The sequence below is a fragment of the Astatotilapia calliptera genome, chromosome 7 (assembly GCF_964374335.1).
Source record: "Astatotilapia calliptera chromosome 7, fAstCal68.1, whole genome shotgun sequence".
Taxonomy (NCBI): Eukaryota; Metazoa; Chordata; class Actinopteri; order Cichliformes; family Cichlidae; genus Astatotilapia; species Astatotilapia calliptera.
Window position 1 is genome coordinate 36,957,243 of NC_137428.1, and position 12,061 is coordinate 36,969,303.

Below are 12,061 nucleotides of genomic sequence, written 5' to 3' on the forward strand. Positions count from 1 at the left end.
CAGGAGGAAATCCCTGCACCTTTGCAACTGGCTCCTCTAAAACTGACGTGATGGAGAACCTCTCCAGGCCTTTTTAAACAAGCTGGAAACTTAAAGCGTTAGTGTCAAGTGGGGTCTTCACATACACAATGAATTAAAGAGAAATTCCAAAAGAGTGAAAGTGAACACGAGGAATGCATTTTATCTGTTTCAGGAGCAGCAGTGTGTACATGTGCAAACCCTGTTTTTCATCTCTAGACTGGAAAATTTACTGAGTAACAGGCTAAAAATAGCCAGTATAGACACCACAGTCCATCATGCAGCAATGCAGCCAGTCATGTCGTTTATGTAATCTGTGGTATCAAGTGTGCATAAAGACTTTTGTCTTTAGCCATTGAGACAGGGCCTCCTCCCGGGTAGTGTGACGCCCTGGGTGGGGAAAAGTGCAAACCAAATGAACAAAAGTCCTTCTCAACCTTTAATGTAACACATGATTAATTTAAGTCTTTAACAGCATTGTGTTAATTTAGTTATGCTGTGATGGTTATTGTAGTTATTTGGCTTTTAAACTCTGACTGCTGTAGCTGTATTTTGGTTAGTAACAGTGTCAACCCTCTCTCCAGTAACTATGGATTACAGTGCAGAATTTAACATTTTGTTTTACTGCATTTTTCTATTTTTCTCTTTGCTGCACATGAAAGAAAACAGTGGCTGGAGAAGCTTTATTCTTTACAGGATCATATTTTATGATTTACATTAACAAATCATAATTGTTCATTACAGTAAATAAGCTTTAAATAACAGATTAGCACTGGGAACTCTATGTGCTAGTATTTTATTATAATTTGTAGTGATTTGCTCATTTAAGTTTATGTTGTGCAATCAACAAATATAAAATCACATTAAAATGTTCATCAAAAGGAAAGATACTGTCATAGTGACAATAATGCTATCATAGTAGCAAAATATCTATAGAAGGAACGGGTGACTGATATGAAACTAGTGTTTGTCATTGTATATCAGTATACTAGTATACTAGACTACAGGTAACTGTGGAAGAGAAGCAAAGTAGTATATTTGTATGTACAAATGTACGATGGCTTGTTTAACATATAGGAGCTATCAGCTGCATGTCATACGGCTTCCAAACTATGAAGAAAAAAAGCAAAGCTTTGAAAGCACCGTGTTATCAAAATTGCACATTTATTGCTACAGAACGGTCGTGAACATGAGCCTCATTGAATCATTATAAGATGAGAACCAGCAGGCAGGACTGTCAGGCTTGCATGAAGGAGAATAAAACCCTCAGCACAGACATCAAAACCTATTCCCCAATATTTCCACTGATCTGGAATAACAACAACATGCACAGCAAGTGTAACAACATCAAGAGCAAATAAGCAGACAAGAAAAGATGAAGGAAACACCAGAAAGTGCAATCAAAGACAGACTCTTACCTCTTGCATTTCTTTGTCTTGCAGGAAGGAACGTGACTGCTGTGTTTTTATGTTTTTTAAATTTTTGTTTCTTGCTGTGAAAGGCGATATCTCACCGTTGTCACTAACGTCAAATGTTCAAAAAAAAGAAACCTATTTCAGTAAAACCTTCCTTACACTTGAATGGATGATGTAAACTTTTTCAATAATTGGCTTGAGAACATTTACTTTTCACTTTTTTAGGTATAAAAGATTTGCCCCTCCAGAAATATATTCCAATTTATAAATAATTTAGCTTAAAGTTTACCTCTATTACAGGATGTGCTTCATCTGCTTGAGAGAAAAAGAGAAAAGATGCTGTGAAAAAAGCCCAAGCACTGGCAAAAGGGCAATTATGCTTTATGAATTTAGTTTATCTTCTCTGCCTCGTCACTGAAGTACAGCAAGAAAAAAACATACGTTTACTTGTAAGTTTACTTTACTTATTGTAATACTGAAAAACATGATCTACTGAGTGAGAAGGTGAATGTGAAACATTGTATGTGCTTGTTTGTACTGCTGAAAACTACAAAGCAAAGCATACTGTGTGTCACATAAACAGTTCCATGATATTTATAATATATGTTCCATGATACATTAAATCTGTGTTTTGGGTCCAAAAAGTATATCTTGGTTTCAGACCCTTAAATTATTCCTTAGATTTCACCCAGGCCGAAATACAAGACCGTGACTGCATCGGAACCTCAGCTTGAAAGGGAAAATTTGTTGGCCAGTGGTTGCTGACAGGCTCACTTGTGGTTGCTTTGGTCACTAGCAGATTGCCACGGTCACCTTTAGTTTGCTTTGAAAAGGCTGACTAGCCTGTACACACTTGGCAACTGCTCACCGAGTGGTAGAGACACAACCTGTAAACAGATAATGTTTATAGAAAAGTTTGAAATAAGGGTTCACCTTTTGAAAGATGTTGGTTGTAATAATAATAATGGCTTGGATTTATATAGCGCTTTCCAAGGCACCCAAAGCGCTTTACAATGCCACTATTCATTCACACACTGGTGGAGGCAGCTACAGTTGTAGCTACAGCTGCCCTGGGGCAGACTGACAGAAGCGAGGCTGCCATATCGCGCCATCGGCCCCTCTGGCCAACACCAGTAGGCGGTAGGGTAAAGTGTCTTGCCCAAGGACACAACAACCAGGACAGAGAGCCCGGGGATCGAACCGGCGACCTTCTGGTTACAGATGTGCTTGGTGGAGAATTGCAAATATAAGTGTGGTCTGAGTTCACTCCAAGCTCTTTCTAAATGCATATTTCACCCAAATAAACATTTCTCCACATGCCTGGTGGTAAATATATGGCACTATCTGACACCCAGATATAATGTTCATTATGTCTTCAGCATTGGGTTGTGTTGTGTTTATTAGGCAGGTGTAGCAATAGGAATGTTAAATTAGGACATTGTGGTTTCCGCAGTAGTTAGCATTAAGAGCTGTTTGTTGACCTGCAGCTACTGCTTGTATCCAGCTTGTCAAAAGTCCTGTCCGTTTAGTGAGGTCATCAGGTTTCAGCAAGGTCATGACTGCTATCAGCAAACACTGGCTGACTCAGCTGTAATTGTAACCAGATAGCTAGCTAACTTTAAAATGGTAGAAGGTGTAAGTTTTGATGGTGCTACTCTATTCTTTATGCTAAGCTAGGTTAAAAGGTTTTTCTGTAGCCAAAACTCCGTAGGTATGAATAATTTTAACACTACACAGTTACTTTATTTCAGAGGGTAATTTCCATACATTAAAACCCCCAAAATGTAATTTGAGTGTCTATGAATTAAAAGATGTTTAAAGCTGTAGTTCATTATTCACGGTAACAAATGCACTGGATTGCTTTTTTTAGGTTGCAGGACACACTCAGCATCCTGGCACATAAGCAAATAGGTCATTTTGTACCATAAACCTTATCGAATACAACTTGAGGACAGCTGTGTTCAACAAAAGTAACTTGTGACATACGAAAAAGCTTTGAGTGATGACTGCTGGAGATAAATAATCAGACTGTTTCCAAATTAGTTCTGCAACATTTTACTCTTATGGAAAAAAAGATGATGACACTATGACATCAAAATGATCATACATTTAGGGGTTTTTAGAATTATTGATTGTACATTGTACAAAGAGCTAACTTATTGTACAAATACAATAACTATCATACACCTGGTAACACTTTGGATGCACAAGGATAAAACCGATAACCATCTTCTTACTGGATATGTGTGAAAATGTGTGCTAGGAATGGTTAGTTGGCACTTAACATCAGTGATTTCAACTATGAGCAAATAATCTGGAATTGACAGAAATCTTTTGATTTTCTTCTCATAGCACTGAACACTAAACTATCGCTGTCTGAAACAGATTTACTTCAGATTGTCTCAGAAATTAGAAAATCTCTTGGCTGTGCGCTCTTTTTCTTCATATAGGCCCTATTGAAATGTGAAATAACCTTTATGTGCCTTCATCAGCACAACACAACCAGCTAAAATACTAGTGTGGTTTTAGTAAGACAACTGCACTGATTTATGTATATGAAACTGATAAGACAGCATAAAGAAATTATCATAAATATTGTGAGGAATTATAAACGTACTCTTTCTGGCAGTGGAAAAACTGATTGTTCATTTGCTATTTTCATTTATGATAAGTTATGCAGGAAGTTGTCTGGAAAAATGTTGAGTATATTTTTTTAAAATTCTTTTGAAACTGCTTTTTTCTATGATATAAATATACCAAAGTTATTGTGCTACTGATCTTGGCAAGTGCTCATCTGTGGAATATACCCAAATGCTCGCTTAGCCTTAGAGTTGTGAGAAAATAGAAAAAAGTTTCCTGGAAAAACAAAGGACAGGAGTGGCCATTTTGAATTCAACTCATTATTGCAGTAAAACTGGTACAGAGTAACAGATTACAAAGCTCATGGCACAGTCACTGAAAAAGAAATGAGGTGTGTATGTACAACAAGGAGGAAAAAGAAACAAAAATGTTAACATTTTGGCTAATAAGAACACCAGGGGTAACAAAAAATGAAGGTACTGTAATTCTGGAGATGACTTGATTATACAACAAAGAGAAAATATGAAATGAAGCATCGCAAAAATAACATTACTTAAAAAATACATGTAGCACTTGCACTGACAGATTCAATCCTTGTGTTTAACCTAGGTCCAAATCTGAGTAGCTTTTCCTGCTGACAAAAAGCTCAATTTCAATGCCAAACACTAGAAACAAATGACTGAAACTGCCTTGCACATCATCTGAGTTCTTTTTGGGGAAATAGCTGATACAATTATTTGCTGATGACCTGCTTCTTTATATTAGGCCTCAGTCACACTGGCCTCAAAGTCCGGTTGGCAACCTGGCAACCTCTGGTCAATAAGCAAAGTGGTTGCTGACAGCTGTTAATTACAATTGATCGCAAAGAGGGCGCTGTACAAAAAAAACTCCTTATGATTGCTTCAGTCGCCACAGTGCCTTGACTCAACTGTTGTTGTGATTTGGTGCAATATAAATAAAATTCAACTGACCTGAATAGATTGTCATGGTTGTCTGCAATTTGCATGGATGATGTGAACAAATCATAGTGAAACTTGCAAAAGTTATGCTTAACCTCTGCAGCCAACATTATGTTTCCAAAATGCTCAACTTTGACTATAAATTCACATAGCTGTTGTTTGCATTGCACTTTCCACAGTTTTACTACCATTGGGCAAGTAGCTGGTGAGTCCACATCGTGGATCATGTAAACTACAACTACCACTGTAATCTGCTAGCAACCAACGCAACTACAAGGTTTTCAGTGCAACACCATAAAGCTCTTTGCAACCAGTTTTCCCTAGCAAATGCAAGAACTCTTGAGCAACCACTCTCAACTGGTTGGGGAATACACATTTTTTCTTAGTGATCTGTGGTTGCCAGGGAATTGCCAGCCAGTCTTTGGCCCCGTGTAACCGGAGCTTTAGCAAAGCTCCAATCTCTAAACAAAATGTTCCCGTTAATCTTGAATCAGGTGTTGAGGATCTTTTTTTTTCCATCCACATTTATATGCCATCATAAGGAAAATAAATGCACAGCAGTCAGAGCTGGCTCGCAACCTGGCGACAAAATCAGTGCATTTGTAAACACTCTTTGGGTACCTCAGTCAAGATTTCATCATCGCTTGTTTCAGATTTTCAATTCTTTTGTTATTGCAAAAATTAGAATTTTTATTTTTTAAGAAATTTTTTAAAAATTCCTTAAATCGCGCAAAATAAATGACTAACGTTGGCTCTAATACAAGTGATGCTTGGTGCAAGCGGAGACGACAGTTTGAGTTACACTTGTTGCCAACCAAAACCACAAACAGTACAGAGCACCACTGATCGAAACAAAAACTTGGCACCTGGCTACTGTAACCGGACGAATACGACCGCACTGAAAAGTCAAAACAAGTTCATCATCATGATCATCGTGTCTCACTGGCAAATCTTCACCCCACAGAAAATGATGGCTGATGGCTATTTACACACATCTCTGCGAAAAAATACAATTAAAAATGTAATGTCATGAGGCATGGAGAATTAATGTCATATCCCTTTCATGATTTCTGATTCCTCCCTCTAACCCTCAAAAATGCCCCCCACAGATATAAACATAATATTGAAAAATAATTAAAAAAAAACTGATTTCTGAACTTTTGACCTCACTACATTTTCAATGTGACACATTTTTTCAACACACACTGAATTTTACTTTTTCATCTTTTAACAAAAGAAAAAAACCAATACAACATATTTCTAAAACACAAAATAACAACAGTCTACATGTAAAAATATAACTTTTACATACACAATTTCAAAATAATGGTAAAGTTTGCCATTTTGTTGCATACAATTTACAAATGTCTGTGTGTTGTTGTTGCCTTGGATAGATAGCAGTGAATGGAGCTGATGGAACTCCGGTCCCATTTTGTCCTGCGCAGGGTGCCGTACTAGTCAGAGGGTGGCAACAACGGAGAATACAACGAAGTCAGTTGAAAATTTATAACACTGAGGGGCCTCGCCAACTTCCGCCAGTTCAGTCTTTGAGAAAAGAACTCCTTGCCAAGCAAACACTCCCTTTGCAACGGAAAATTAAAAAAATAACAGAAAACGGCACCCTCGTTATATATTGTATATATTTTTTGTACATTTATATATAGATTGATTTATTCAAATAGATTCTTTTCCAGTTTCCGTGCCTTCCTGTTGATTGGGTAGAATTTTAACCACGTCAAAATGACCACCGACAGTTAACAATGCTGCCAGATAGCGAATTGTGTTTTTTTGTGTTTGTCTTTTTTTTGTTGTTTTTTACATTTTCTGTAATAGACATGTAAACCAGAACAGACAAAAAAAAGTAATAAGAGAAAAGATTCTTCTTATAAAAGAGAGCAAGAGAGAGAAAGAGAGAGGGAGGGGGAACAAAAAAGAAAATTAGTTTAACAACATACAACCACACACTTTGTACTGAAGACTACATTGGCTCATGGACAAGCCGATCAAATATTGATAAAAAGCTGATAAGCTATAATACAAGAAGAGACGCGTTGTTCACCATGGAAACAGGGTTGGGGCTCGGAACAGGAAAGTGGGGCTGGAGTTATAGAGGACTTTGGGGGATGGGGAGGACTGGGATGGGGGGTAGTCTTGCTAAATCAAGCATCTGTCCCATTGGCTTGAAGCCAGAACACGCTGTCTACTTACATATAAGCGTACAGTACATTAAATACAGTTTAGGTTTTTTTTTTTTTTTATCCAAAAAAATACTTTTTTTTTTCCTTTTTAGCTTTTTTTAAATTCCCAGGTCTGGTAAAAAACCTGACTGCATAGAACCTAACGACTAAGAACAGGTTTCCCTAAGCTTGCATCCTATTAAAAGACCAGGTAAATGTCCTCCTCTGGCAACTCGAATGATATGAACTCTAAAAAGGCACATTGGTAGAAGTGTGAATGTTCAAATTGCATCTGTGGGACCGCTTAAGTGGGGCAAGAGGCTGGGAAGAGGGGCTATAGACTCTAGTTCAGGGCTCATAAGGCTAGGGTCAGCAGAGCACTGGGACTGGGGATTAAACATAGGCCTGGACTTAGAGGGGTTCAAACCGTGGTTCAAACTGGTGTGAAGGGGGACTTCCAGACTTACACCACAATTCTTGCAGATATTCTCAGTAGCTTTGATTTATCTACTAATTCCAATTCTCACTTAGGTGGTCATAACCTTCGACATCAGGATTTTTCCTGTTCCTGTTCCTTTTCTCATCTACGACTATCAAATCAAGAAACATGGCATAGAACTGAACACACTTTGAGTACAGAGTAAAGTAACATATTATTGGTTGGACTTTCAAACTGGAATTAGCAGCAATTAGCTGCACTTAACAGGTTCATAGCTGTTAAGTGCAGCTAATTGTAGCTAATGCTAAAGACAAAACCGGTAAAACCTGAAACCTTCCTCATTCTGGTAGTTGCAGATATAAGCCAGAGTCGGCCCATATTTGTTTCTCTGGTGCAGAAGCACCAACTGTGCTGTGACAGAGTTGTTGTGTTGGAACATGACCAGGTGCTAAAACTGCTACTTCGGTGTGCAGTTTTCCCCGGTCCAGTCAGGGAATCTGGGTGGTCATTGTTTCAAACAGGCCTCCTGATCTAATCTAAAAGCTATTCAAAATGCTGGCAGTCATCAATGTAACACCAAGTCTGGCAAAACAGCTCAATTTTTCATTGTCATCCCCTCCTCCCTCCCCCAACCCCATCCACACTGTTTAAAAGATAGCATCCACAACTGAAGCACTGTCAAATGCATGCCAAACCAACAGGCTACCCCTAAACACCAATTGGAAGCACTAATGTCACAAGCCACAAAACCTCTGCTTTCCCTATCCGCCACATCAGCACTGCAAATAGTTTCTTAACGTCTTTATCCTTATAGGAAAAGGTAAGTTGTGAAAACTACTTTTGCCTATGGACGAAAGGTCAAAATGCACACAAGGCCACAGAGTTGTTCCCAGCCAGCAAGTGTCAATTGGAAAGTCCCCCCTACTCAAGCTCTCTGAATTTGGAGGCTGGGTTAGATATTTAGGGCTAAGATCAATCAGGAAATGAGGGAATCAAATGACTCAAACACGGGAATGGTTTCACAACTGCTGCTTGCACCCTTGAAAAGAATTATACACCCCTTGCCCTGATGACTGTTCCCTTACTTCCCCTGCAGCGTCATTAGTCATTGAAACCAGTGGATTCTCTGCTTTTCCTTTTCTCTCCCTCTAGCTTTTAATCCCCTTCATACCAACTCTCAGAGTTCAGGCCTTCAGGGAATGTGCTAATCATGGAATAGAATTCACTCCAGTGATCAGGCCAGCTCTAAACCACTTCGTCAATTGAAAAATCTTTCCTGTCATCTGTCCGTCCCCTCAACTATCTGTTCAGCAATCCTTAGATTTCAGTAACAGTCTGGATTCCACTCTCAAACTTTGTCATTGGATAGCTGACAAAAGACTGATTCAGAATGTTTGCTCTACAGCTCTTTCTGTAAATTGAACCCACAACAACAATCTAAAACGAGGATGCCATGAAAGCCTTTCCTTCCTGCCACATTTAACAGTACAGTTTTCCTATTTCTGCATCATTTTGCTTTTCTGTCTATCCATTGTAATTCGTCAATATTCCCCAGTCCCTCTGGAGTCACTCGCTGATTGACTGATTCAGTGATTGATTCCCTTAAGAACTCTCTTCCTCCCAGTAGATACACACGGGTCATTTGGGTATAAATATCCTGGCTTTTGGATTTGTGTTCACACAATAACTTTACACGAGTTTACAGTCTCCAAAAACTCAATGTGTGCACCAGCAAGGAGCACTAATGTTCAGGTTCTTTTACACTGACAATGCAAATGTTTGCACTTTGTAAGGGAATGCATTAGAAAGGGAAGAAGTCGTAACTTCTTGTTGGCCCTGCTTCTTTCTAGATGCCTCTGATAGTCAAGCATTGGCAAAAGTTTTCATTCAAATCAGTCAGCAATTCAAGCACCTCTGAAAAGCTGCATGATTGCAACACATTTGGTGCCCTAATGTTTTCTTCATTTTGATTTATAGTTGGAAATTTGCTTACTGTTTGTGTCTGAGTATGCAGCCTGTGTTCATTTCTTAGTTTTGTTTCCTTTGTTTCTCCGTGTGTATCTATCTGACTGGTTTGCATCCAAGAGGAGATCAGGCACAGCTTCATCCACAGTGTGGCGTTAGATTGCCATTCAGTCAGAGATGCGCTGGAGCTGCATTCAACAACAGCTGCGCAATGTTGCTTTTGTTACAAAAAATCTCTTTAAACACTTTGTGATATGTTTTGTGTCATTCTGAACATCCCTCCCCAACCCATTCCCTCCTCACTGCCCGCGTGCAGTATAAATTTTTTATTATTTTTTCCTTTTCTCATATATATATATATATATAATTATATATATATATATACTATATATATTTATATAGAACCCTTTTGTTCTTTAAAACTGGGAATGCTGATAAAACATGTAGCACAAGAAGAAGTTTCTTCGATGGTGTGATTCCAAAGACTTGTCCATTGCTGTCACTTTGTGTCAAAAGCTGCCGCTTCATAGCAGCCATGTCACAGCGGCATTTTTTAGGTCTCCGCAAAGAAGCATTCAGTTCACTTCAGCTGGAGATGCAAAGTGACGAAAGCAACTAACGTGACTCTGCAGTTTGTGTTCTTGATAGAAGAAGGAGACGATGACAAAGAGGAGGGTCAGAGACGACAGACGAGAGGAGAGAAAAAGGCTGATCTGATTGGTCAGGTTAGGGTTCCAGAGAAACTGATTGGTCAGGCTGAAGCAACAACAGTTTTGATTGATTGCCAGGTTGTCATGGAAATGCCTTCAGAGGAAGTGGTCACTCATCATCTTGATGAACTCTGGCACCTTGGACCTGGAGAGACAATGAAGGAAAAAACAGACAAATAAGCCGATACTGATATCGGAAAGACCAGAGAATACTACTTTTAGTAAAAGTACATATTTTGATGATTAAGACTAATATGATTCATTCTGAACCACCTAGAAATTTTTATTCCCAGGATGTCAAATATTGCAGTTTTGTCAAAGCTGCTGCAACCTTAAAGCTATGAATCAGGTGCAAGTACCGTGATTCAACAAACTGATGGTACTAGTGAGACTGGGATGACTTCCAACACATACTGTGTGTTATTAAATGGTAAATGACTTGTATTTGTATAGCGCTTAACTTAATCCCTAAGGACCCCAAAGCGCTTTACACTACATTCAGTCATCCACACATTCACACACTGGTGATGCCAAGCTACATTGTAGCCACAGCTGCCCCGGGGCACTTCTGACAGAGGCAAGGCTGCCGGACACTGGCGCCACCGGGCCCTCTGACCACCACCAGTAGGCAACGTGTGAAGTGTCTTGCCCAAGGACACAACGACTGAGACTGTCCGAGCCAGGGCTCAAACCGGCAACCTTCATTAAAAGACGAACTGCCAACTCTTGAGCCACGATAGCCACGTGGCATTAAGCCCAATGGCAAAGTGCAGTCTTTCAGTGCGAAGGGTTAATGCTCTCAAAGTTGAATTTTTATTAACCTAACCAGGTAATTTTGGTATCTACTAAGAAGTAAGCGAAAGTAAAAAGCAGTTCAAACGGAAATGAATGTGCATAAAATGTGAACTTTATCCTCCTGACTGAGAAATTTATCCACCTCCTATCAAACCTCCTACTGCAGACCTCTCAGATCACTCTTTTAAAGGCAACTGCCGCTTCAAGGCACAGGTGCTAATGGAAACAATGTGCATAATCTTGCAGTGGTAGCAATATTGGAGAGAACAGCAGTATTTGATTCTGTGGGAAAAGCTTTTTGCCAGATAGCTTTTGTGCATTTTTCCCTGAGCCTATCTGAATCTGAATGACAATAGCAAGTCCAATGTCCAAGGCTCTTAGTTATTGCCGAGCAGCAACAAATGTTTGAAAACTTACAGATGTCCCTCAAAGAGGGGAATTTTTATAGAATTCATTCACTGACTTCTGGATGTCAGAGTTTAATTAATAGAAACAAGTTTCCAGTTCATAAATACGTTATTATACATTTTCTTTACATAGTTTATTGGAAAGTTTACTGGGAATAAACAGAGGCCAAAGGAGCTCAACTCATAGTTAATGATCAGAAATGTAAAACAAGGAGGAAGTCAGAGTTTAATATATTCATGCAAGTATTCTTAGCCTACTATATTCAATGATAGATACTATACACTGACAATAATACACATAAATGTTTTGGTGCATCTGGTTCATCCCACTTAAAGTTACCAGAGTCATGATTGTGCTAAGAAGGTGAAGTGTATAAATAATTCAGTGAAGGTGTTATTTTATTTCCTTCACTGCAAATTCTTTGTAGAGAAACTGTGGTTTTGTCTTAGGTGACGCCTCCTCCTCATCAAACACCTTTACTACTTCAAGGCTACAGAACTTCAGTAAAGAAGCTCACTTACACATTAAAACATGCAAACACAAAAGCAATGTGACTGTACGACACAAGTCCAATTCAAAAACAGTGACAAACACA

At 38.9% G+C, this 12,061-nt stretch overlaps 1 protein-coding gene across 7 annotated transcripts in view; it reads right to left on the reverse strand.

Moving 5' to 3' along the window:
• Positions 1–10,217: 10,217 nt before the first annotated feature.
• The window catches only part of tcf4 (transcription factor 4), a 253,511-nt gene continuing 251,667 nt past the window's right edge, over positions 10,218–12,061 (reverse strand). For 5 of the 7 annotated variants that reach the window (XM_080304500.1, XM_080304499.1, XM_026174488.2 and 2 more), the window contains one exon: positions 10,218–10,408. In XM_080304500.1, coding sequence (XP_080160626.1) covers positions 10,360–10,408 — 49 coding nt within the window. In that variant the 3' untranslated portion in view covers positions 10,218–10,359. The remainder of the gene's footprint in view (positions 10,409–12,061) is intronic. The other 2 variants (XM_080304501.1, XM_026174489.2) reach the window with 1 other exon arrangement.